The sequence below is a fragment of the Ranitomeya variabilis genome, chromosome 5 (assembly GCF_051348905.1).
Source record: "Ranitomeya variabilis isolate aRanVar5 chromosome 5, aRanVar5.hap1, whole genome shotgun sequence".
Lineage (NCBI taxonomy): Eukaryota > Metazoa > Chordata > Amphibia > Anura > Dendrobatidae > Ranitomeya > Ranitomeya variabilis.
The window spans coordinates 686,131,256-686,159,143 of NC_135236.1; the positions used below are offsets into that span (position 1 = coordinate 686,131,256).

Here is a 27,888-nt window from a genome sequence, read left to right on the forward strand (position 1 = left end):
TAGGATCTTATCAGGTATCTCTGTATACAGGGAGCTCCCCCTAGTGGTGGCTGCAGACAGGATCTTATCATGTATCTCTGTATACAGGGAGCTCCCCCTAGTGGTGGCTGCAGACAGGATCTTATCATGTATCTCTGTATACAGGGAGCTCCCCCTAGTGGAGACTGCAGATAGGATCTTATCATGTATCTCTGTATACAGGGAGCTCCCCCTAGTGGTGACTGCAGATAGGATCTTATCATGTATCTCTGTATACAGGGAGCTCCCCCTAGTGGTGGCTGCAGACAGGATCTTATCATGTATCTCTGTATACAGGGAGTTCCCCCTAGCGGTGACTGCAGACAGGATCTTATCATATATCTCTGTATACAGGGAACTCCCCCTAGTGGTGACTGCATACAAGATCTTATCATGTATCTCTGTATACAGGGAGCTCCCCCTAGTGGTGGCTGCAGACAGGATCTTATCATGTATCTCTGTATACAGGGAGCTCCCCCTAGTCTACAGACAGGATCTGATTATGTATCTCTGTATACAGGGAGCTCCCCCTAATGGTGGCTGCAGACAGGATCTTATCATGTATCTCTGTATACAGGGAGCTCCCCCTAGTGGTGGCTGCAGACAGGATCTTATCATGTATCTCTGTATACAGGGAGCTCCCCCTAGTGGTGGCTGCAGAGAGGATCTTATCATTTATCTCTGTATACAGGGAGCTCCCCCTAATGGTGGCTGCAGACAGGATCTTATCATGTATCTCTGTATACAGGGAGCTCCCCCTAGTGGTGGATGCAGACAGGATCTTATAATGTATCTCTGTATACAGGGAGCTCCTCCTAGTGGTGGCTGCAGACAGGATCTTATCATGTATCTCTGTATACAGGGAGCTCCCCCTAGTGGTGGATGCAGACAGGATCTTATAACGTATCTCTGTATACAGGGAGCTCCCCCTAGTGGTGGCTGCAGACAGGATCTTATCATGTATCTCTGTATACAGGGAGCTCCCCCTAGTGGTGGCTGCAGACAGGATCTTATCATGTATCTCTGTATACAGGGAGCTCCCCCTAGTGGTGACTGCAGACAGAATCTTATCATGTATCTTTGTATACAGGGAGCTCCTCCTAGTGGTGGCTGCAGACAGGATCTTATCATGTATCTCTGTATACAGGGAGCTCCCCCTAGTGGTGACTGCAGACAGGATCTTATCATGTAACTCTGTATACAGGGAGCTCCCCCTAGTGGTGACTGCAGACAGGATCTTATCATGTATCTCTGTATACAGGGAGCTCCCCCTAGTGGTGGCTGCAGACAAGATCTTATCATGTATCTCTGTATACAGGGTGCTCCCCCTAGTGGTGGCTGCAGACAGAATCTTATCATGTATCTTTGTATACAGGGAGCTCCCCCTAGTGGTGACTGCAGATAGGATCTTATCATGTATCTCTGTATACAGGGAGCTCCCTCTAGTGGTGGCTGCAGACAGGATCTTATCATGTATCTCTGTATACAGGTAGCTCCCCCTAGTGGTGGCTGCAGACAGGATCTTATCATGTATCTCTGTATACAGGGAGCTCCCCCTAGTGGTGGCTGCAGACAAGATCTTATCATGTATCTCTGTACACAGGGAGCTCCCCCTAGTGGTGGCTGCAGACAGGATCTTATCATGTATCTCTGTATACAGGGAGCTCCCCCTAGTGGTGACTGCAGACAGGATATTATCTGTTGTGAATTTGGATTCTGGGCTCCCCCGGTGGCCGCTTGTGGAATTGGACTTGTCATCCTCTTTCCTGTTTCACCTGGTTCCATCAGTAGTGGGTGTCGCTATTTAAGCTCATTTCTCTGGTGGTTTCTTGCCGGTCAACAATGTTATCTGATGCCTCTCAGTGCTTGTTCCTGCTTCTAGACAACTACTAGATAAGTTGGACTTTTGTCCATGTTTTGTTTTGCCTATTTGTTCCAGTTCACAGCTGAAGTTTTGTTACTGTGTCTGGAAAGCTCTCGTTGATCAGGGATTGCTACTCTGGCGTTATGAGTTAATGCCAGAGTTTAAGGTAATCTCTGGATGGTGTTTTGTTAGTGTTTTTCTGCTGACCATGAAAGTATACTATCTGTCTTCTGCTATCTAGTAAGTGGACCTCAAATTTGCTAAGACTATTTTCCTGCTGCGTTTGTTGTTTCATCTGAACTCACCGTCATTATATGTGGGGGGCTACTGTCTTCTTTGGAATATTTCTCTAGAGGTGAGCCAGGTCTTATATTTCCCTCTGCTAGCTATTTAGGTCTTAGGCCAGAGCTGGGCATCTAGCGATAAATAGGAAATGCTACCTGGCTATTTCTAGTTGCGCGGCAGGCTTAGTTCATGGTCAGTATAGTTCCATCTTCCGAGAGCTTGTCCCTCTATAGGCTTGCTATGATCTCTGCCTGCAGAGATCATGACAGTTTGACCGGCCCATAAAGTGTTAAAGACCCAGGTTGAGAAAGGAGAGTTATAAGAAGTCTGCTGGAATTTTTTTTTTTTTTTTTTTTTTTCCTCCAGTCTGCCTTGCTGCAGTCTTTTTTCTCTCTCTCCTCCTAATCTCTGTGTGCACCTGACAATAATGGATCTCCAGAGTGTAACTGCGGGTTTGAATAATCTCATCACGAAAGTACAAAATTTACAAGATTTTGTTGTTCATGCTCCGGTATCTGAGCCGAGAATTCCTTTGCCGGAGTTCTTCACAGGGAATAGAGCTAGCTTCCAGAATTTCCGAAATAATTGTAAGCTTTATTTGTCCCTGAAGTCTCGTTCAGCTGGAGACCCTGCTCAGCAGGTTAGGATTGTGATTTCCTTGCTCAGGGGTGACCCTCAAGATTGGGCCTTCTCATTGCCAGCAGGGGATCCTGCGTTACGCGATGTGGATGCGTTTTTTCTGGCCTTGGGCTTGCTTTATGAGGAACCTCATTTGGAACTTCAGGCAGAAAAAACTTTGATGGCACTATCTCAGGGGCAAGACGAAGCTGAAGTTTTCTGCCAAAAATTCCGTAAATGGTCTGTGCTTACTCAGTGGAATGAGTGCGCCTTGGCGGCAACTTTCAGAGAAGGTCTCTCTGATGCCGTTAAGGATGTTATGGTGGGGTTCCCTTTGCCTGCAGGTCTGAATGAGTCCATGACAATGGCTATACAGATTGATAGGCGTCTGCGGGAGCGCAAACCGGTGCACCATCTGGCGGTGTCTATGGAAAAGACGCCAGAAAGTATGCAGTGTGATAGAATTCTGTCCAGGAGCGAGCGACAGAATTTTAGACGGAAGAATGGATTGTGTTTCTATTGTGGGGATTCTACTCATGTTATATCAGCATGCTCTAGGCGTACAAAGAAGCTTGATAAGTCTGTTTCCATTGGCACCATTCAGTCTAAGTTTATTTTGTCTGTAACCCTGATTTGTTCTTTGTCATCCATTGCCACGGACGCCTATGTTGACTCTGGCGCCGCTCTGAGTCTTATGGATTGGTCCTTTGCCAATCGTTGTGGTTTTGATTTAGAGCCTTTGGAGACTCTTATTCCTCTGAAGGGGATTGACTCCACCCCATTGGCTAATAATAAACCACAATACTGGACACAAGTAACCATGCGTATCAATCCGGATCACCAGGAGATTATTCGTTTCCTGGTGCTATATAATTTACATGACGATTTGGTACTGGGATTGCCATGGTTGCAGTCTCACAACCCAGTCTTGGACTGGAGAGCAATGTCTGTGTTGAGCTGGGGATGTAAGGGTATTCATGGGGACGTACCTTTGGTTTCTATTTCGTCGTCCATTCCCTCTGAAGTCCCTGAGTTCCTCTCTGATTATCAAGACGTCTTTGACGAACCCAAGCTTGGGTCGTTACCTCCGCACCGTGAGTGCGATTGTGCCATAGATTTGATACCGGGTTGTAAATATCCAAAGGGTCGTTTGTTTAATTTGTCTGTGCCGGAACATGCTGCTATGCGGGAATATATAAAGGAGTCTTTGGAAAAGGGACATATTCGTCCATCTTCTTCTCCCTTGGGAGCTGGGTTTTTCTTTGTCTCAAAAAAAGACGGCTCTTTGAGACCATGTATTGATTATCGGCTTCTGAATAAGATCACTGTTAAGTATCAATACCCATTGCCATTGCTTACTGATTTGTTTGCTCGTATAGAGGGTGCTAAGTGGTTCTCTAAAATTGATCTTCGTGGGGCGTATAATTTGGTGCGGATCAGGCAGGGGGATGAGTGGAAGACCGCATTTAATACGCCCGAGGGCCACTTTGAGTATTTGGTCATGCCTTTTGGTCTTTCTAATGCCCCTTCAGTTTTCCAGTCTTTTATGCATGATATTTTCCGCGATTTTCTGGATAAATTTATGATAATATATCTGGATGATATTCTGATTTTTTCTGATGACTGGGACTCTCATGTCCAGCAGGTCAGGAGAGTTTTTCAGGTTCTGCGGTCTAATTCTTTATGTGTGAAGGGGTCTAAGTGCGTTTTTGGGGTCCAGAAAATTTCCTTTTTGGGGTATATTTTTTCTCCCTCTTCCATTGAGATGGATCCCGTCAAGGTGCAAGCTATTTGTGACTGGACTCAGCCCTCCTCTCTTAAGGGTCTTCAGAGATTTTTGGGCTTTGCCAACTTTTACCGCCGATTTATTGCTGGTTTTTCGGATGTCGTTAAACCACTGACTGATTTGACCAGACAAGGCGCTGATGTTGCTAATTGGTCCCCTCATGCTGTAGAGGCCTTTCAGGAGCTTAAGCGCCGTTTTGCCTCTGCCCCTGTGTTGCGTCAGCCTGATGTGAATCTGCCTTTTCAGGTTGAGGTTGACGCTTCGGAGATCGGAGCTGGGGCAGTGTTGTCGCAGAAAGGTTCCGACTGCTCCGTCATTAGGCCTTGTGCCTTCTTTTCTCGCAAATTTTCGCCCGCAGAGCGGAATTATGATGTTGGGAATCGGGAGCTTTTGGCCATGAAGTGGGCGTTTGAGGAGTGGCGCCATTGGCTCGAGGGGGCTAGGCATCAGGTGGTGGTATTGACTGACCACAAAAATTTGATTTATCTTGAGACTGCCAGACGCCTGAATCCTAGACAGGCGCGCTGGTCTTTATTTTTTTCTCGCTTTAATTTTGTGGTGTCATACCTACCGGGTTCTAAGAATGTTAAGGCAGATGCCCTTTCTAGGAGTTTTGACCCGGACTCTCCTGGTAATTCTGAACCCACAGGTATCCTTAGGGAGGGAGTAATTTTGTCGGCCGTTTCTCCTGATCTGCGGCGGTCCTTGCAAGAGTTTCAGGCGGATAGACCGGATCGTTGTCCGCCTGATAGACTGTTTGTTCCGGATGATTGGACCAGCAGAGTCATCTCTGAGGTACATTCTTCTGCATTGGCAGGTCATCCCGGAATTTTTGGTACCAGGGATTTGGTGGCAAGATCCTTCTGGTGGCCTTCCCTGTCACGAGATGTGCGAGTCTTTGTGCAGTCATGTGACGTTTGTGCTCGGGCCAAGTCTTGTAGTTCTCGGGCTAGCGGACTGCTGTTGCCCTTGCCTATTCCTAAGAGGCCTTGGACACACATCTCGATGGATTTTATTTCAGATCTGCCTGTTTCCCAGAAGATGTCTGTCATCTGGGTGGTCTGTGACCGTTTCTCTAAAATGGTCCATTTGGTTCCTCTGCCCAAGTTGCCTTCTTCTTCTGAGTTGGTTCCTCTGTTTTTTCAGAATGTTGTCCGATTGCACGGTATTCCTGAGAATATTGTTTCTGACAGAGGTACCCAATTTGTGTCTAGATTTTGGCGGGCATTCTGTGCTAGGATGGGCATAGATTTGTCTTTTTCATCTGCTTTTCACCCTCAGACTAATGGCCAGACCGAGCGGACTAATCAGACCCTTGAGACATATCTGAGGTGTTTTGTCTCTGCTGACCAGGATGATTGGGTTGCTTTTTTGCCATTGGCAGAGTTCGCCCTCAATAATCGGGCCAGTTCTTCCACCTTGGTGTCCCCGTTTTTCTGTAATTCGGGGTTTCACCCTCGATTTTCCTCCGGTCAGGTGGAATCCTCGGATTGTCCTGGAGTGGATGCGGTGGTGGAGAGATTGCATCACATCTGGGGGCAGGTTATGGACAATTTGAAGTTGTCCCAGGAGAAGACTCAGCGTTTTGCCAACCGTCATCGTCGTGTTGGTTCTCGGCTTTGTGTTGGAGATTTAGTGTGGTTGTCTTCTCGTTTTGTCCCTATGAGGGTCTCTTCTCCTAAGTTTAAACCTCGGTTCATCGGCCCTTATAGAATATTGGAGATTTTTAATCCTGTTTCTTTCCGTTTGGACCTCCCTGCGTCCTTTTCCATTCATAACGTTTTTCATCGGTCGTTATTGCGCAGGTATGAGGTACCTGTTGTACCTTCAGTTGAGCCTCCTGCTCCGGTGTTGGTTGAGGGTGAGTTGGAGTACGTTGTGGAGAAAATTTTGGACTCTCGTGTTTCCAGACGGAAACTCCAGTATCTGGTCAACTGGAAGGGTTACGGCCAGGAGGATAATTCTTGGGTCAATGCATCTGATGTTCATGCTTCTGATCTTGTTCGTGCCTTCCATAGGGCTCATCCTGGTCGCCCTGGTGGATCTGGTGAGGGTTCGGTGCCCCCTCCTTGAGGGGAGGGTACTGTTGTGAATTTGGATTCTGGGCTCCCCCGGTGGCCGCTTGTGGAATTGGACTTGTCATCCTCTTTCCTGTTTCACCTGGTTCCATCAGTAGTGGGTGTCGCTATTTAAGCTCATTTCTCTGGTGGTTTCTTGCCGGTCAACAATGTTATCTGATGCCTCTCAGTGCTTGTTCCTGCTTCTAGACAACTACTAGATAAGTTGGACTTTTGTCCATGTTTTGTTTTGCCTATTTGTTCCAGTTCACAGCTGAAGTTTTGTTACTGTGTCTGGAAAGCTCTCGTTGATCAGGGATTGCTACTCTGGCGTTATGAGTTAATGCCAGAGTTTAAGGTAATCTCTGGATGGTGTTTTGTTAGTGTTTTTCTGCTGACCATGAAAGTATACTATCTGTCTTCTGCTATCTAGTAAGTGGACCTCAAATTTGCTAAGACTATTTTCCTGCTGCGTTTGTTGTTTCATCTGAACTCACCGTCATTATATGTGGGGGGCTACTGTCTTCTTTGGAATATTTCTCTAGAGGTGAGCCAGGTCTTATATTTCCCTCTGCTAGCTATTTAGGTCTTAGGCCAGAGCTGGGCATCTAGCGATAAATAGGAAATGCTACCTGGCTATTTCTAGTTGCGCGGCAGGCTTAGTTCATGGTCAGTATAGTTCCATCTTCCGAGAGCTTGTCCCTCTATAGGCTTGCTATGATCTCTGCCTGCAGAGATCATGACAATTATCATGTATCTCTGTATACAGGGAGCTCCTCCTAGTGGTGGCTGCAGGCAGGATATTATCATGTATCTCTGTATACAGGGAGCTCCCCCTAGTGGTGGCCGCAGACAGGATCTTATCATGCATCTCTGTATACAGGGAGCTCCCCCTAGTGGTGACTGCAGACAGGATCTTATCATGTATCTCTGTATACAGGGAGCTCCCCCTAGTGGTGGCTGCAGACAGGATCTTATCATGTATCTCTGTATACAGGGAGCTCCCCCTAGTGGTGGCTGCAGACAGGATCATATCATGTATCTCTGTATACAGGGAGCTCCCCCTAGTGGTGACTGCAGACAGGATCTTATCATGTATCTCTGTATACAGGGAGCTCCCCCTAGTGGTGGCCGCAGACAGGATCTTATCATGTATCTCTGTATACAGGGAGCTCTGTTGTGAATTTGGATTCTGGGCTCCCCCGGTGGCTACTGGTGGAATTGAACTGGTGTTTTCATCTTCTCTGTTCACCTGTTCCCATCAAGATGTGGGAGTCGCTATATAACCTTGCTGCTCTGTTAGTTGCTTGCCGGTCAACAATGTTATCAGAAGCCTCTCTGTGCTTGTTCCTGCTCCTAGACAACTACTAGATAAGTTGGACTCTTGTCCATGTTTGTTTTTGCATTTTTGTTCCAGTTCACAGCTGTAGTTTCGTTACTGTGTCTGGAAAGCTCTTGTGAACAGGAATTGCCACTCTGGTGTTATGAGTTAATGCCAGAGTTTTAAAGTAATTCCTGGATGGTGTTTTGATAGGGTTTTTAGCTGACCATGAAAGTGTCCTTTCTGTCTTCTGCTATGTAGTAAGTGGACCTCAAATTTGCTAAACCTATTTTCATACTACGTTTGTTATTTCATCTTAATTCACCGCCAATACATGTGGGGGGCCTCTGTCTCCTTTCGGGGTATTTCTCTAGAGGTGAGCTAGGACTAATATTTTCCTCTGCTAGCATTATTTAGTCCTCCGGCTGGTGCTGGGCATCTAGAATCAACGTAGGCATGCTACCCGGCCACTGCTAGTTGTGCGTTAGGTTTAGTTCATGGTCAGCTCAGTTCCCATCTTCCAAGAGCTAGTTCCTATATATGCTGATGCTATGTTCTCTTGCCATTGAGAACATGACAGTTTGACCGGCCCACAAAGTGTTAATTGTTTGGGCTGAAGCAGGAGAAAAAGAAGTGTTTAAGGGAATTTTTTTTTTTTTTTTTCCCCTCAGAGTTTTGCTGCCTAGCCCTTAATTGCTGTCTAGCTGCTTCTTACCTCCTCTTAACCCTTGAGTGGCTCTGTGTCCACCTGTTTGTAATGGATCTTCAGAGTGTAACTGCAGGTTTGAATAATCTCGCCACGAAGGTACAAAATTTGCAAGACTTTGTTTGTCATGCACCTGTATCTGAGCCGAGAATTCCTTGGCCGGAATTTTTCTCGGGGAATAGATCTGGGTTTCAGAATTTTCGAAATAATTGCAAATTATTTTTGTCCCTGAAATTTCGCTCTGCCGGAGACCCTGCACAGCAGGTCAGGATTGTGATTTCCTTGCTCCGGGGCGACCCTCAAGACTGGGCTTTTTCATTGACACCAGGGGATCCTGCGTTGCTCAATGTGGATGCGTTTTTTCTGGCCTTGGGGTTGCTTTATGACGAACCTCATTTGGAGCTTCAGGCAGAAAAAACTTTGATGTCCCTATCTCAGGGGCAAGATGAAGCGGAAATTTACTGTCAAAGATTCCGTAAATGGTCTGTGCTTACTCAGTGGAATGAGTGCGCCCTGGCGGCGACTTTCAGAGAGGGTCTCTCTGATGCCATTAAGGATGTTATGGTGGGGTTCCCTGTGCCTGCGGGTCTGAATGAGTCCATGACAATGGCTATTCAGATCGATAGGCGTTTGCGGGAGCGCAAACCAGTGCACCATCTGGCGGTGTCCACTGAGAAGTCGCCAGAGAGTATGCAGTGTGATAGAATTCTGTCCCGAAGCGAGCGGCAGAATTTTAGACGGAAAAATGGGTTGTGTTTCTATTGTGGTGATTCTACTCATGTTATATCAGCATGCTCTAAGCGCACTAAAAAGCTTGATAAATCTGTTTCCATTTGCACCTTACCGTCTAAGTTTATTCTATCTGTGACCCTGATTTGCTCTTTGTCATCTATTACCACGGACGCCTATGTCGACTCTGGCGCCGCTTTGAGTCTTATGGATTGGTCCTTTGCCAAACGCTGTGGGTATGATTTAGAGCCTTTGGAGACTCCTATTCCTCTGAAGGGGATTGACTCCACCCCATTGGCTAATAATAAACCACAATACTGGACACAAGTAACTATGCGTATTAATCCGGATCACCAGGAGATTATTCGCTTTCTGGTGCTGTATAATCTACATGATGATTTGGTGCTAGGATTGCCTTGGCTGCAATCTCACAACCCAGTCCTCGACTGGAGAGCTATGTCTGTGTTGAGCTGGGGATGTAAGGGGACTCATGGGGATGTACCTGTGGTTTCCATTTCATCATCTATTCCCTCTGAAATTCCTGAGTTCCTGTCTGACTATCGTGACGTCTTTGAAGAATCCAAGCTTGGTTCGTTACCTCCGCACCGAGAGTGCGATTGTGCCATAGATTTAATCCCGGGTAGTAAATACCCAAAGGGTCGTTTATTTAATCTGTCTGTGCCTGAACATGCTGCTATGCGAGAATATATAAAGGAGTCCTTGGAAAAGGGACATATTCGTCCATCGTCATCTCCCTTAGGAGCCGGTTTTTTCTTTGTGTTAAAAAAAGACGGCTCTTTGAGACCATGTATCGATTATCGGCTTTTGAATAAAATCACTGTAAAATATCAATACCCATTGCCGTTGCTGACTGATTTGTTTGCTCGCATAAAGGGGGCCAAGTGGTTCTCTAAGATTGACCTTCGTGGGGCGTATAATTTGGTGCGAATCAGGCAGGGGGATGAGTGGAAAACCGCATTTAATACGCCCGAGGGCCACTTTGAGTATTTAGTGATGCCTTTTGGTCTTTCAAATGCTCCGTCAGTTTTCCAGTCCTTTATGCATGATATTTTTCGCGATTATTTGGATAAATTTATGATTGTGTATCTGGATGATATTCTGATTTTTTCGGATGACTGGGACTCTCATGTCCAGCAAGTCAGGAGGGTTTTCCAGGTTTTGCGGTCTAATTCTTTGTGTGTGAAGGGTTCTAAGTGTGTTTTTGGGGTACAGAGGATTTCCTTTTTGGGATATATTTTTTCTCCCTCTTCCATTGAAATGGATCCTGTCAAGGTTCAAGCTATTTGTGATTGGACGCAGCCCTCTTCTCTTAAGAGTCTTCAGAAATTTTTGGGCTTTGCTAACTTTTATCGTCGATTTATTGCTGGTTTTTCGGATATTGCTAAGCCATTGACCGATTTGACTAAGAAGGGTGCTGATGTTGCTGATTGGTCCCCTGACGCTGTGGAGGCCTTTCGGGAGCTTAAGCGCCGTTTTTCCTCTGCCCCTGTGTTGCGTCAGCCTGATGTTGCTCTACCTTTTCAGGTTGAGGTCGACGCTTCTGAGATCGGAGCTGGGGCAGTGTTGTCGCAGAAAAGTTCTGACTGCTCCGTGATGAGGCCTTGTGCCTTCTTTTCCCGTAAATTTTCGCCCGCTGAGCGGAATTATGATGTTGGGAATCGGGAGCTTTTGGCCATGAAGTGGGCTTTTGAGGAGTGGCGCCATTGGCTTGAGGGGGCCAGACATCAGGTGGTGGTATTGACTGACCACAAAAACTTGATTTATCTTGAGACCGCCAGGCGCCTGAATCCTAGACAGGCGCGCTGGTCATTATTTTTCTCTCGGTTTAATTTTGTGGTGTCATACCTACCGGGTTCTAAGAATGTTAAGGCGGATGCCCTTTCTAGGAGTTTTGAGCCTGACTCGCCTGGTAACTCTGAGCCCACAGGTATCCTTAAGGATGGAGTGGTATTGTCAGCCGTTTCTCCAGACCTGCGGCGGGCCTTGCAGGAGTTTCAGGCGGATAGACCGGATCGTTCCCCACCTGATAAACTGTTTGTTCCTGATGATTGGACCAGTAGAGTCATCTCTGAGGTTCATTCTTCTGCGTTGGCAGGTCATCCTGGCATTTTTGGTACCAGGGATTTGGTGGCAAGGTCCTTCTGGTGGCCTTCCCTGTCACGAGATGTGCGAGGCTTTGTTCAGTCTTGTGACGTTTGTGCTCGGGCCAAGCCTTGTTGCTCTCGGGCTAGTGGATTATTGTTGCCCTTGCCCATTCCTAAGAGGCCTTGGACGCACATCTCGATGGATTTTATTTCAGATCTGCCTGTTTCTCAGAAGATGTCTGTCATCTGGGTGGTGTGTGACCGTTTCTCTAAGATGGTCCATTTGGTTCCTCTGCCCAAGTTGCCTTCTTCTTCCGAGTTGGTTCCTCTGTTTTTTCAAAATGTTGTTCGTTTGCATGGTATTCCTGAGAATATCATTTCTGACAGAGGGACCCAATTCGTGTCTAGATTTTGGCGGGCATTCTGTGCTAGGATGGGCATAGATCTATCTTTTTCGTCCGCTTTCCATCCTCAGACGAATGGCCAGACCGAGCGGACTAATCAGACCCTGGAGACATATCTGAGGTGTTTTGTGTCTGCTGACCAGGATGATTGGGTTGCTTTTTTGCCATTGGCAGAGTTCGCTCTCAATAATCGGGCCAGCTCTGCCACTTTGGTGTCCCCGTTTTTCTGTAATTCGGGGTTTCATCCTCGATTTTCCTCTGGTCAGGTGGAATCTTCGGATTGTCCTGGAGTGGATGCTGTGGTGGAGAGATTGCATCAGATCTGGGGGCAGGTGGTGGACAATTTGAGGTTGTCCCAGGAGAAGACTCAGCTTTTTGCCAACCGCCACCGTCGTGTTGGTCCTCGGCTTTGTGTTGGGGATTTGGTGTGGTTGTCTTCTCGTTTTGTCCCTATGAGGGTCTCTTCTCCTAAGTTTAAGCCTCGGTTCATCGGCCCGTATAAGATATTGGAGATTCTTAACCCTGTTTCCTTCCGTTTGGACCTCCCTGCATCCTTCTCTATTCATAACGTTTTTCATCGGTCATTATTGCGCAGGTATGAGGTACCGGTTGTGCCTTCCGTTGAGCCTCCTGCTCCGGTGTTGGTTGAGGGTGAGTTGGAGTACATTGTGGAGAAAATCTTAGACTCTCGTGTTTCCAGACGGAGACTCCAGTATCTGGTCAAGTGGAAGGGATACGGCCAGGAGGATAATTCTTGGGTGAATGCATCTGATGTTCATGCCTCTGATCTGGTTCGTGCCTTTCATAGGGCCCATCCTGATCGCCCTGGTGGTTCTGGTGAGGGTTCGGTGCCCCCTCCTTGAGGGGGGGGTACTGTTGTGAATTTGGATTCTGGGCTCCCCCGGTGGCTACTGGTGGAATTGAACTGGTGTTTTCATCTTCTCTGTTCACCTGTTCCCATCAAGATGTGGGAGTCGCTATATAACCTTGCTGCTCTGTTAGTTGCTTGCCGGTCAACAATGTTATCAGAAGCCTCTCTGTGCTTGTTCCTGCTCCTAGACAACTACTAGATAAGTTGGACTCTTGTCCATGTTTGTTTTTGCATTTTTGTTCCAGTTCACAGCTGTAGTTTCGTTACTGTGTCTGGAAAGCTCTTGTGAACAGGAATTGCCACTCTGGTGTTATGCGTTAATGCCAGAGTTTTAAAGTAATTCCTGGATGGTGTTTTGATAGGGTTTTCAGCTGACCATGAAAGTGTCCTTTCTGTCTTCTGCTATGTAGTAAGTGGACCTCAAATTTGCTAAACCTATTTTCATACTACGTTTGTTATTTCATCTTAATTCACCGCCAATACATGTGGGGGGCCTCTGTCTCCTTTCGGGGTATTTCTCTAGAGGTGAGCTAGGACTAATATTTTCCTCTGCTAGCATTATTTAGTCCTCCGGCTGGTGCTGGGCATCTAGAATCAACGTAGGCATGCTACCCGGCCACTGCTAGTTGTGCGTTAGGTTTAGTTCATGGTCAGCTCAGTTCCCATCTTCCAAGAGCTAGTTCCTATATATGCTGATGCTATGTTCTCTTGCCATTGAGAACATGACAGAGCTCCCCCTAGTGGTGGCCGCAGACAGGATCTTTTCATGCATCTCTGTATACAGGGAGCTCCCCCTAGTGGTGGCCGCAGACAGGATCTTATCATGTATCTCTGTATACAGGGATCTCCACCTAGTGGAGACTGCAGACAGGATCTTATCATGTATCTCTGTATACAGGGAGCTCCCCCTAGTGGTGACTGCAGATAGGATCTTATCAGGTATCTCTGTATACAGGGAGCTCCCCCTAGTGGTGGCTGCAGACAGGATCTTATCATGTATCTCTGTATACAGGGAGCTCCCCCTAGTGGTGGCTGCAGACAGGATCTTATCATGTATCTCTGTATACAGGGAGCTCCCCCTAGTGGAGACTGCAGACAGGATCTTATCATGTATCTCTGTATACAGGGAGCTCCCCCTAGTGGTGACTGCAGATAGGATCTTATCATGTATCTCTGTATACAGGGAGCTCCCCCTAGTGGTGGCTGCAGACAGGATCTTATCATGTATCTCTGTATTCAGGGAGTTCCCCCTAGCGGTGACTGCAGACAGGATCTTATCATATATCTCTGTATACAGGGAACTCCCCCTAGTGGTGACTGCATACAAGATCTTATCATGTATCTCTGTATACAGGGAGCTCCCCCTAGTGGTGGCTGCAGACAGGATCTTATCATGTATCTCTGAATACAGGGAGCTCCCCCTAGTGGTGACTGCAGACAGAATCTTATCATGTATCTCTGTATACAGGGAGCTCCCCCTAGTGGTGGCTGCAGACAGGATCTTATCATGTATCTCTGTATACAGGGAGCTCCCCCTAGTGGTGGCTGCAGACAGGATCTTATCATGTATCTCTGTATACAGGGAGCTCCCCCTAGTGGAGACTGCAGATAGGATCTTATCATGTATCTATGTATACAGGGAGCTCCCCCTAGTGGTGACTGCAGATAGGATCTTATCATGTATCTCTGTATACAGGGAGCTCCCCCTAGTGGTGGCTGCAGACAGGATCTTATCATGTATCTCTGTATACAGGGAGTTCCCCCTAGCGGTGACTGCAGACAGGATCTTATCATATATCTCTGTATACAGGGAACTCCCCCTAGTGGTGACTGCATACAAGATCTTATCATGTATCTCTGTATACAGGGAGCTCCCCCTAGTGGTGGCTGCAGACAGGATCTTATCATGTATCTCTGAATACAGGGAGCTCCCCCTAGTGGTGGCTGCAGACAGGATCTTATCATGTATCTCTGTATACAGGGAGCTCCCCCTAGTGGTGGCTGCAGACAGGATCTTATCATTTATCTCTGTATACAGGGAGCTCCCCCTAATGGTGGCTGCAGACAGGATCTTATCATGTATCTCTGTATACAGGGAGCTCCCCCTAGTGGTGGATGCAGACAGGATCTTATAATGTATCTCTGTATACAGGGAGCTCCTCCTAGTGGTGGCTGCAGACAGGATCTTATAATGTATCTCTGTATACAGGGAGCTCCCCCTAGTGGTGGCCGCAGACAGGATCTTATCATGTATCTGTGTATACAGGGAGCTCCCCCTAGTGGTGGCCGCAGACAGGATCTTATCATGTATCTCTGTATACAGGGAGCTCCCCCTAGTGGTGGCTGCAGACAGGATCTTATCATGTATCTCTGTATACAGGGAGCTCCCCCTAGTGGTGACTGCAGACAGAATCTTATCATGTATCTTTGTATACAGGGAGCTCCTCCTAGTGGTGGCTGTAGACAGGATCTTATCATGTATCTCTGTATACAGGGAGCTCCCCCTAGTGGTGACTGCAGACAGGATCTTATCATGTAACTCTGTTTACAGGGAGCTCCCCCTAGTGGTGACTGCAGACAGGATCTTATCATGTAACTCTGTTTACAGGGAGCTCCCCCTAGTGGTGACTGCAGACAGGATCTTATCATGTATCTCTGTATACAGGGAGCTCCCCCTAGTGGTGGCTGCAGACAGGATCTTATCATGTATCTTTGTATACAGGGAGCTCCTCCTAGTGGTGGCTGCAGACAGGATCTTATCATGTATCTCTGTATACAGGGAGCTCCCCCTAGTGGTGACTGCAGACAGGATCTTATCATGTAACTCTGTATACAGGGAGCTCCCCCTAGTGGTGACTGCAGACAGGATCTTATCATGTATCTCTGTATACAGGGAGCTCCCCCTACTGGTGTCTGCAGACAGGATCTTATCATGTATCTCTGTATACAGGGAGCTCCCCCTAGTGGTGGCTGCAGACAGGATCTTATCATGTATCTCTGTATACAGGGAGCTCCCCCTAGTGGTGACTGCAGACAGGATCTTATCATGTATCTCTGTATACAGGGAGCTCCCCCTAGTGGTGGCTGCAGACAGGATCTTATCATGTATCTCTGTATACAGGGAGCTCCCCCTAGTGGTGGCTGCAGACAGGATCTTATCATGTATCTCTGTATACAGGGAGCTCCCCCTAGTGGTGGCTGCAGACAGGATCTTATCATGTATCTCTGTATACAGGGAGCTCCCCCTAGTGGTGACTGCAGAGAGGATCTTATCATGTATCTCTGAATACAGGGAGCTCCCCCTAGTGGTGGCTGCAGACAGGATCTTATCATGTATCTCTGTATACAGGGAGCTCCCCCTAGTGGTGGCTGCAGACAGGATCTTATCATTTATCTCTGTATACAGGGAGCTCCCCCTAGTGGTGACTGCAGACAGGATCTTATCATGTATCTTTGTATACAGGGAGCTCCCCCTAGTGGTGGCTGCAGACAGGATCTTATCATGTATCTCTGTATACAGGGAGCTCCCCCTAGTGGTGTCTGCAGACAGAATCTTATCATGTATCTCTGTATACAGGGAGCTCCCCCTACTGGTGGCTGCAGACAGGATCTTATCATGTATCTCTGTATACAGGGAGCTCCCCCTACTGGTGGCTGCAGACAGGATCTTATCATGTATCTCTGTATACAGGGAGCTCCCCCTAGTGGTGTCTGCAGACAGGATCTTATCATGTATCTCTGTATACAGGGAGCTCCCCTGTTGTGAAATTGGATTTTGGGCTCCCCCGGTGGCCACTGGTGGAATTGAACTTGTGTGCATCATCCCCTCTGTTCACCTGTTCCCATCAGGATGTGGGAGTTGCTATTTAACCTTGCTCCTCTGTCACTTCCATGCCGGTCAACATTGTAATCAGAAGCCTTTCTGTGCATGTTCCTGCTACCAGACAACTTCCAGCTAAGTCGGACTTTTGTCCTTGTTTGTTTTTTGCATTTTGTTCCAGTTCACAGCTGCAGTTTCGTTTCTGTGTCTGGAAAGCTCTTGTGAGCTGAAATTGCCACTCTGATGTTATGAGTTAATACTAGAGTCTTAAAGTAATTTCAGGATGGTGTATTGATAGGGTTTTCAGCTGACCATGAAAGTACCCTTTCTGTCTTCCTGCTATCTAGTAAGCGGACCTCGATTTTGCTAAACCTATTTTCATACTACGTTTGTCATTTTCATCTTAAATCTCCGCCAATATATGTGGGGGCCTCTGTCTGCCTTTCGGGGAAATTTCTCTAGAGGTGAGCCAGGACTATATTTTCCTCTGCCAGGATTAGTTAGTCCTCCGGCCGGCGCTGGGCGTCTAGGGTTAAAACGCAGGCTACGCTACCCGGCTACTGTTAGTTGTGCGGCAGGTTTAGTTCATGGTCAGTTTAGTTTCCATCCTTCCAAGAGCTAGTTCGTATGTTTGCTGGGCTATGTTCTCTTGCCATTGAGAACCATAACAGTTTGACCGGCCAACAAAGGGTTAAATTAATTGACAGAGAAAGGAGAGAAAAGAGAAGTCTGCTGAAGATTTTTTTTTTTTTTTTTTTCCTTCAGTTCTGAGTGTGCTTGTAATTGAATCACTTGCAAGTCTGCCTATATTGCAGCCTTCCTCTCTCTCTCTCCTTCTAATCCTGGAATGGCTCTGTGTTCACCTGTTTAAAATGGATATTCAGAGTTTAGCTGCAGGTTTGAATAATCTCACCACGAAAGTTCAAAATTTACAAGATTTTGTTGTTCATGTTCCTATATCTGAACCTAGAATTCCTTTGCCTGAATTTTTCTCGGGGAAGAGATCTTGCTTTCAAAATTTCAAAAATAATTGCAAGTTGTTTTTGTCCCTGAAATCTCGCTCTGCTGGAGATCCTGCTCAGCAGGTCAGGATTGTGATTTCCTTGCTCCGGGGCGACCCTCAAGATTGGGCTTTTGCATTGGCTCCAGGGGATCCTGCGTTGCTCAATGTGGATGCGTTTTTTCTGGCCTTGGGGTTGCTTTATGAGGAACCTCATTTAGAGCTTCTGGCGGAAAAAGCCTTGATGTCCCTATCTCAGGGGCAAGATGAAGTTGAAATATACTGCCAAAAATTCCGTAAATGGTCTGTGCTTACTCAGTGGAATGAGTGCGCCCTGGCGGCGAATTTCAGAGAGGGTCTCTCTGATGCCGTTAAGGATGTTATGGTGGGGTTCCCTGTGCCTGCGGGTCTGAATGAGTCCATGACAATGGCTATCCAGATCGATAGACGTCTGCGGGAGCGCAAACCTGTGCACCATTTGGCGGTGTCTACTGAGAAGACGCCAGAGAATATGCAATGTGATAGAATTCTGTCCAGAAGCGAACGGCAGAATTTTAGACGAAAAAATGGGTTGTGCTTTTATTGTGGTGATTCAACTCATGTTATATCAGCATGCTCTAAGCGTACTAAGAAGCTTGATAAGTCAGTTTCAATTGGCACTTTTCAGTCTAAGTTTATTCTATCTGTGACCCTGATTTGTTCTTTATCATCTATTACTGCGGATGCCTATGTCGACTCTGGCGCCGCTTTGAGTCTTATGGATTGGTCCTTTGCCAAACGCTGTGGGTATGATTTAGAGCCTCTTGAAACTCCTATACCTCTGAAGGGGATTGACTCCACCCCATTGGCTAGTAATAAACCACAATACTGGACACAAGTAACTATGCGAATTAATCCGGATCATCAGGAGATTATTCGCTTTCTTGTGCTGTATAATCTACATGATGTGTTGGTGCTTGGATTGCCATGGCTGCAATCTCATAACCCAGTCCTCGACTGGAACGCTATGTCTGTGTTAAGCTGGGGATGTAAGGGGATGCATGGGGACGTACCTTCGGTTTCCATTTCGTCATCTATTCCCTCTGAGATTCCTGAATTCTTGTCTGACTATCGTGACGTTTTTGAAGAACCTAAGCTTGGTTCATTACCTCCGCACCGGGAGTGCGATTGTGCCATAGATTTGATTCCGGGTAGTAAATACCCTAAGGGTCGTTTATTTAATCTGTCTGTGCCTGAACATGCTGCTATGCGAGAATATATAAGGGAGTCCTTGGAAAAGGGACATATTCGTCCATCGTCATCTCCCTTAGGAGCCGGTTTTTTCTTTGTGTCTAAGAAAGATGGCTCTTTGAGGCCGTGTATTGATTATCGGCTTTTGAATAAAATCACGGTTAAATATCAATATCCGTTGCCACTGCTGACTGATTTGTTTGCTCGCATAAAGGGGGCCAAGTGGTTCTCTAAGATAGATCTCCGTGGGGCGTATAATTTGGTGCGGATTAAGCAGGGGGATGAGTGGAAAACCGCATTTAATACGCCCGAGGGCCACTTTGAGTATTTGGTGATGCCTTTTGGCCTTTCAAATGCCCCTTCAGTCTTTCAGTCCTTTATGCATGACATTTTCCGTGATTATTTGGATAAATTTATGATCGTGTATCTGGATGATATTCTGATTTTTTCGGATGACTGGGACTCTCATGTCCAGCAGGTCAGGAGGGTTTTTCAGGTTTTGCGGTCTAATTCCTTGTGTGTGAAGGGTTCTAAGTGCGTTTTTGGGGTTCAAAAGATTTCCTTCTTGGGATACATTTTTTCCCCCTCTTCCATCGAGATGGATCCTGTCAAGGTTCGGGCTATTTGTGATTGGACGCAACCCTCTTCTCTTAAGAGTCTTCAGAAATTTTTGGGCTTTGCTAACTTTTATCGTCGATTTATTGCTGGTTTTTCTGATGTTGTTAAACCATTGACTGATTTGACTAAGAAGGGTGCTGATGTTGCTGATTGGTCCCCTGCTGCTGTGGAGGCCTTTCGGGAGCTTAAGCGCCGCTTTTCTTCCGCCCCTGTGTTGCGTCAGCCTGATGTTGCTCTTCCTTTTCAGGTTGAGGTCGACGCTTCTGAAATCGGAGCTGGGGCGGTTTTGTCGCAAAGAAGTTCCGACTGCTCCGTGATGAAACCTTGTGCTTTTTTTTCTCGTAAATTTTCGCCAGCCGAGCGGAATTATGATATTGGGAATCGGGAGCTTTTGGCCATGAAGTGGGCTTTTGAGGAGTGGCGTCATTGGCTTGAGGGGGCTAGACATCAGGTGGTGGTATTGACCGACCACAAAAATTTAATTTATCTTGAGTCCGCCAGACGCCTGAATCCTAGACAGGCGCGCTGGTCGTTGTTTTTCTCTCGGTTTAATTTTGTGGTGTCATACCTACCGGGTTCTAAGAATGTTAAGGCGGATGCCCTTTCTAGGAGTTTTGAGCCTGACTCCCCTGGTAATTCTGAACCTACAGGTATCCTTAAGGATGGAGTGATATTGTCTGCCGTTTCTCCAGACCTGCGGCGGGCCTTGCAGGATTTTCAGGCGGATAGACCTGATCGTTGCCCACCTGGTAGACTGTTTGTTCCTGATGATTGGACCAGTAAAGTCATTTCTGAGGTTCATTCTTCTGCGTTGGCAGGTCATCCTGGAATCTTTGGTACCAGGGATTTGGTGGCAAGGTCCTTCTGGTGGCCTTCCCTGTCACGAGATGTACGAGGCTTTGTGCAGTCTTGTGACGTTTGTGCTCGGGCCAAGCCTTGTTGTTCTCGGGCTAGTGGATTGTTGTTGCCCTTGCCTATCCCGAAGAGGCCTTGGACGCACATCTCAATGGATTTTATTTCGGATCTTCCTGTTTCTCAGAAGATGTCTGTCATCTGGGTGGTGTGTGACCGTTTCTCTAAGATGGTCCATTTGGTTCCCCTGCCTAAGTTGCCTTCTTCTTCCGAGTTGGTTCCTCTGTTTTTTCAAAATGTGGTTCGTTTGCATGGTATTCCGGAGAATATCGTTTCTGACAGAGGAACCCAATTCGTGTCTAGATTTTGGCGGGCATTCTGTGCTAGGATGGGCATAGATTTGTCTTTCTCGTCTGCTTTCCATCCTCAGACTAATGGCCAGACCGAGCGGACGAATCAGACTTTGGAGACATATTTGAGGTGTTTTGTGTCTGCAGATCAGGATGATTGGGTTGCTTTTTTGCCTTTAGCGGAGTTTGCCCTCAATAATCGGGCCAGCTCTGCCACCTTGGTGTCTCCTTTTTTCTGTAATTCGGGGTTTCATCCTCGATTTTCCTCCGGTCAGGTGGAATCTTCGGATTGTCCTGGAGTGGATGCTGTGGTGGAGAGGTTGCATCAGATTTGGGGGCAGGTGGTGGACAATTTGAAGTTGTCCCAGGAGAAGACTCAGCTTTTTGCCAACCGCCGGCATCGGGTTGGTCCTCGGCTTTGTGTCGGGGACTTGGTGTGGTTGTCTTCTCGTTTTGTCCCTATGAGGGTTTCTTCTCCTAAGTTTAAGCCTCGGTTCATCGGCCCGTACAAGATATTGGAGATTCTTAACCCTGTGTCCTTCCGTTTGGACCTCCCTGCATCTTTTTCTATTCATAATGTTTTTCATCGGTCATTGTTGCGCAGGTATGAGGTACCGGTTGTGCCTTCCGTTGAGCCTCCTGCTCCGGTGTTGGTTGAGGGCGAGTTGGAGTACGTTGTGGAAAAAATCTTGGACTCCCGTGTTTCCAGACGGAAACTCCAGTATCTGGTCAAATGGAAGGGATACGGTCAGGAGGATAATTCTTGGGTGACTGCCTCTGATGTTCATGCCTCCGATCTGGTCCGTGCCTTTCATAGGGCTCATCCTGATCGCCCTGGTGGTTCTGGTGAGGGTTCGGTGCCCCCTCCTTGAGGGGGGGGTACTGTTGTGAAATTGGATTTTGGGCTCCCCCGGTGGCCACTGGTGGAATTGAACTTGTGTGCATCATCCCCTCTGTTCACCTGTTCCCATCAGGATGTGGGAGTCGCTATTTAACCTTGCTCCTCTGTCACTTCCATGCCGGTCAACATTGTAATCAGAAGCCTTTCTGTGCATGTTCCTGCTACCAGACAACTTCCAGCTAAGTCGGACTTTTGTCCTTGTTTGTTTTTTGCATTTTGTTCCAGTTCACAGCTGCAGTTTCGTTTCTGTGTCTGGAAAGCTCTTGTGATCTGAAATTGCCACTCTGATGTTATGAGTTAATACTAGAGTCTTAAAGTAATTTCAGGATGGTGTTTTGATAGGGTTTTCAGCTGACCATGAAAGTACCCTTTCTGTCTTCCTGCTATCTAGTAAGCGGACCTCGATTTTGCTAAACCTATTTTCATACTACGTTTGTCATTTTCATCTTAAATCACCGCCAATATATGTGGGGGCCTCTGTCTGCCTTTCGGGGAAATTTCTCTAGAGGTGAGCCAGGACTATATTTTCCTCTGCCAGGATTAGTTAGTCCTCCGGCCGGCGCTGGGCGTCTAGGGATAAAACGCAGGCTACGCTACCCGGCTACTGTTAGTTGTGCGGCAGGTTTAGTTCATGGTCAGTTTAAGTTTCCATCCTTCCAAGAGCTAGTTCCTATGTATGCTGGGCTATGTTCTCTTGCCATTGAGAACCATAACACTCCCCCTAGTGGTGTCTGCAGACAGAATCTTATCATGTATCTCTGTATACAGGGAGCTCCCCCTACTGGTGGCTGCAGACAGGATCTTATCATGTATCTCTGTATACAGGGAGCTCCCCCTACTGGTGGCTGCAGACAGGATCTTATCATGTATCTCTGTATACAGGGAGCTCCCCCTAGTGGTGTCTGCAGACAGGATCTTATCATGTATCTCTGTATACAGGGAGCTCCCCCTAGTGGTGTCTGCAGACAGAATCTTATCATGTATCTCTGTATACAGGGAGCTCCCCCTAGTGGTGGCTGCAGACAGGATCTTATCATGTATCTCTGTATACAGGGAGCTCCCCCTAGTGGTGACTGCAGACAGGATCTTATCATGTATCTCTGTATACAGGGAGCTCCCCCTAGTGGTGGCTGCAGACAGGATCTTATCATGTATCTCTGTATACAGGGAGCTCTCCCTAGTGGTGGCTACAGACAGGATCTTATCATGTATCGCTGTATACAGGGAGCTCCCCCTAGTGGTGACTGCAGACAGACTCTTATCATGTATCTCTGTATACAGGGAGCTCCCCCTAGTGGTGGCTGCAGACAGGATCTTATCATTTATCTCTGTATACAGGGAGCTCCCCCTAGTGGTGACTGCAGACAGGATCTTATCATGTATCTCTGTATACAGGGAGCTCCCCCTAGTGGTGGCTGCAGACAGGATCTTATCATGTATCTCTGTATACAGGGAGCTCCCCCTACTGGTGGCTGCAGACAGGATCTTATCATGTATCTCTGTATACAGGGAGCTCCCCCTAGTGGTGGCTGCAGACAGGATCTTATCATGTATCTCTGTATACAGGGAGCTCCCCGTAGTGGTGGCTGCAGACAGGATCTTATCATGTATCTCTGTATACAGGGAGCTCTCCCTAGTGGTGGCTACAGACAGGATCTTATCATGTATCGCTGTATACAGGGAGCTCCCCCTAGTGGTGACTGCAGACAGACTCTTATCATGTATCTCTGTATACAGGGAGCTCCCCCTAGTGGTGGCTGCAGACAGGATCTTATCATGTATCTCTGTACACAGGGAGCTCCCCCTAGTGGTGACTGCAGACAGGATCTTATCATGTATCTCTGTATACAGGGAGCTCCCCCTAGTGGTGGCTGCAGACAGGATCTTATCATGTATCTCTGTATACAGGGAGCTCCCCCTAGTGGTGGCTGCAGACAGGATCTTATCATGTATCTCTGTATACAGGGAGCTCCCCCTAGTGGTGACTGCAGACAGGATCTTATCATGTATCTCTGTATACAGGGAGCTCCCCCTAGTGGTGACTGCAGACAGGATCTTATCATGTATCTCTGTATACAGGGAGCTCCCCCTAGTGGTGACTGCAGACAGGATCTTATCATGTATCTCTGAATACAGGGAGCTCCCCCTAGTGGTGGCTGCAGACAGGATCTTATCATGTATCTCTGTATACAGGGAGCTCCCCCTAGTGGTGGCTGCAGTCAGGATCTTATCATGTATCTCTCTATACAGGGAGCTCCCCCTAGTGGTGACTGCAGACAGGATCTTATCATGTATCTCTGAATACAGGGAGCTCCCACTAGTGGTGGCTGCAGACAGGCTCTGTATAATATTATTTTTCCTTTCCCTCTATTATTGCCCGGCTTCTGTACTTTGGCACTTCATACACTGTTACTTAGTGTCGCTGGTACCTGACCGCTGGTTGTTGCCTTTGGTTCCTGATGGCCCCAGGTCATCGGACGCTGTTGGGTTCATACATTTCAAGGTTTGTGTGCTTGGCCGGCGTCCAGGGGAGGATTTGGCTGCTGACTGCGCAGCGACCTCTGATCAGCTTGTGGGGGGATCTGTCCACTTACAGGTCCATGGGGGATTTGCTCGTGTGTGTAATGCTTGGTGTCAGCTCTAAGCTTCGGATTATCCTGGAAGGAAAGTCTCCTCAATCTCTTATGTCTTAGAGAGTCCGAGGACCCGGCTCCGTCTGCTCTGCACCTCCAGGCCGCCATGCCGCTCAGCAGGTCCCTGTCCGTCACCTCCCTCAATGGCCTCCCACAGTGGGACGAGGACGATCTCCCCATAGACGACCTCTTGCTCTTCGAGATCTCCTGGGAGGTCACCAACAAAGGTATGTGACCCCAACAATGGAGCGACCATGGGGGTCAGGGAGGGTGACTGCTCACATGTGCGGCACAGTAATGGCTGATAACAGGGAGTAATAGCCTTCATCCTCCCTGCATTGTTGGAGCGTAGACATGGCTGGTAGCAGCGGACATAGACGTCGTACGTGAGAGTGTCAGCTCCGGGGTCCGAGGGCTCGTCACGCTATAGGAGTACAACCCTCATCCTCCTCCTGTCTCCTCCAGTTAATGATTGATCAATGTGATATTGACATGATAGATAAAAGCAGAGGAGGCGACAGAGGGGCCCGGACCGGGGGACAGGGGGCCGCTCACCACAACTAGAGCTGATTGTTCTCAGGGAGAAGCACAATAATGATCTGGTATTGATGACATCACAGAGCGGTGCCCAGACTGCTGATGGAGAGACCCCCGGAGCGGCGGAGCGACGTCACGTATCGCAGGGGTGTCAAACTGCATTCCTCGAGGGACTCAAGCCATTTCAAGATTTCCTTAGCATTCCACAAGGTGCTGGAATCATTCTGTGCAGGTGATTAAATGATCACCTGTGCAATACAAGGAAATCCTGAAAACATGACCTGTTTGCAGCCCTTGAGGAATGCAGTTTGACACCCCTGACGTATCGTATCCACCGCCCATGAAAGCTCCCAGAAATACAATGCAACACTAGAGGGCGATAGAGCACCACGGATGAATCAGCCGCCACAGCGGAGGTCTCACGTATCCACTGCAGGGTGGGCCACGGGGAATAATGGGGGCACTGTGCTGGAGCCTCACTACACAGGATGGGCTGAGGAAAATACCAGACATTTACTAATGGGGGGCGATCAATCTATTAGCTATCTAGTATTTATTATCTATTATCTATTTATTATCTATTATCTATCTATTATCTATCCATCTATTCATCTATCTATCTTCTATTATGTGTCTATTATCTATCTATCTATTATCTATTATCTATCTATTACACTGGTCAACAGCATTTTTGGTGCCAAAGATATTTCATCGAATTTAGGGTATTTTTGGGGTGCTGATTCTGAATATGTCATCAGTTTTGCCAGATTGGCTCAAGTTTTTGAGATTTTTGGTATCTTATTTATAGCACTTGTTGGTAAATGCGACGCATCATCTCATTAATTTCTTTGGATTAGTACTTGAACTGAGCAGTTCTCAATATAGTTTTGTGTTAATTAGTGTTCTAAAAGTTTGTTCATAGCTTGATTTTTGCACTAACTTTATGTTGTTGTCTGTTTTCCAGTGAAAAGCATGAACTCATCAAGAAGAAGTTGTCTTAACGATCCAGACTCATTCTGTTACATTTGTGGTGAATACACACTGCCAAAACATAGAAGAAACATAACAGACTTCGTAAAAAAAAGTGTATTTTGCCTATTTTGGGGTTATGCTTGGGGACCAAGACAAGTTTTGGGCACCACACATAGTGTGCAAAGCATGTATCGAATTATTACGAAAATGGAGCAAAGGACAAAGAAAAAGCTTCAAATTTGGTGTTCCAATGGTGTGGAGAGAGCCAAAAAATCATCATGATGACTGTTATTTATGGTAAACACAGGTACAGGCACATCTTCACAATGAGGGACAGGCCTTCTTGCAGATTCCATGTTACTCCCATTTTCGTTTCTTATGCTTATTGAATCCTTGCACTTGCACTGCACAGAAATAACAGTCATCATGATGATTTTTTGGCTCTCTCCACACCATTGGAACACCAAATTTGAAGCTTTTTCTTTGTCCTTTGCTCCATTTTCGTAATAATTCGATACATGCTTTGCACACTATGTGTGGTGCCCAAAACTTGTCTTGGTCCCCAAGCATAACCCCAAAATAGGCAAAATACACTTTTTTTTACGAAGTCTGTTGTGTTTCTTCTATGTTTTGGCAGTGTGTATTCACCACAAATGTAACAGAATGAGTCTGGATCGTTAAGACAACTTCTTCTTGATGAGTTCATGCTTTTCACTGGAAAACAGACAACAACATAAAGTTAGTGCAAAAATCAAGCTATGAACAAACTTTTAGAACACTAATTAACACAAAACTATATTGAGAACTGCTCAGTTCAAGTACTAATCCAAAGAAATTCATGAGATGATGCGTCGCATTTACCAACAAGTGCTATAAATAAGATACCAAAAATCTCAAAAACTTGAGCCAATCTGGCAAAACTGATGACATATTCAGAATCAGCACCCCAAAAATACCCTAAATTCATTAAAATATTTTGGACACCAGAAAAAAAAAATTTTTTTTGTTGACCTGTGTTATCTATCTATTATCTATCTATTATCTATCATCTATCTATTATCTATCCATCTATCTATCTTCTATTATGTGTCTATTATCTATTATCTATTATAAAACACAATAATCAAAAAGCATTTGATTGTGTAAATAGCCGAGAGCATTATTCAATGATTTAGCTCAGAAGTATACTTCATAGGTGGACTACTCCAAATAGAACATTTGAAAACCAGGGAAAAGGAATATAACCACCAAAATTATATTAAAATATAAACTTTTATTATGTTATTATGTAAAAAAATGTTATCATCAAAATCACACATGACAGAGAAAATAAATAAAAATCCGACATGGAAAAGAAGAGGAAAAAAACAACCGATACCCTAGAGGTAGGACACAAGTCCGCTGTATACATAAAAAGAAGTCTAGCACTCAACTTCAGTAAACGTGAACAACGTTTTATTTGTAGCACTCGAAACGTTTCAGTCCTGTCTGGACTTTCATCAGTCACGTGTCAGTGTGGGCCCGTGGGGCCAGGCCAAGATACAGTGGGGAGATGGGGGCTCTAAGCCAAAATATAAAGGAGGAACTCAATATGGCACCGATGAGGTAGAAGCTTAGGTGAGGTATGCTCGTGGTGGATACTAATCCACCAGGTGGGACGTAGCACCTGAGAGCCGTATAGTGCCGGTGAGGGAGAGAAGGAACTCAATATGGAACTCAATATGGCACCGATGGGGTAGAAACTTAGGTGAGGTATGCTCGTGGTGGATACTAATCCGCCAGGTGGAACGTAGCACCTGAGAGCCGTATAGTGCCGGTGAGGGAGAGAAGGTATTACCTCCAGACACGGCATCCACCGCTTGTCTGAGAAGGAAGGAAGGAAGGAAGGAGGAAGGAAGGAAAGAAGGAAGGAAGGAAGGAAGGAAAGAAGGAAGGAAGGAAGGAAGGAAGGAAGGAAGGAAAGAAGGAAGGAAAGAAGGAAGGAGAAGGAAAGGAAGGAAGGAGAAGGAAGGAAGGAAGGAAGAAGGAAAGGAAAGAAGAGGAAGGAAGGAAGGAAGGAAGGAAGGAAGGAAGGAAAGAAGGAAGGAAGGAAAGAAGGAAGGAAGGAAGGAAGGAAGGAAGAAGGAAGGAAAGAAGGAAGGAAAGAAGGAAAGAAGGAAGGAAGGAAGGAAGGAAGGAAAGAAGGAAGGAAAGAAGGAAGGTAGGAAGAAG

At 46.6% G+C, this 27,888-nt stretch overlaps 1 protein-coding gene across 2 annotated transcripts in view; it reads left to right on the forward strand.

The window, feature by feature from the left end:
* The first annotated feature begins 24,042 nt into the window (after positions 1 to 24,042).
* Positions 24,043 to 27,888, forward strand: part of GYS2 (glycogen synthase 2) — a 171,710-nt gene continuing 167,864 nt past the window's right edge. For both annotated transcript variants that reach the window (XM_077261412.1, XM_077261414.1), the window contains exon 1: positions 24,043 to 24,395. In XM_077261412.1, coding sequence (XP_077117527.1) covers positions 24,275 to 24,395 — 121 coding nt within the window. In that variant the 5' untranslated portion in view covers positions 24,043 to 24,274. The remainder of the gene's footprint in view (positions 24,396 to 27,888) is intronic.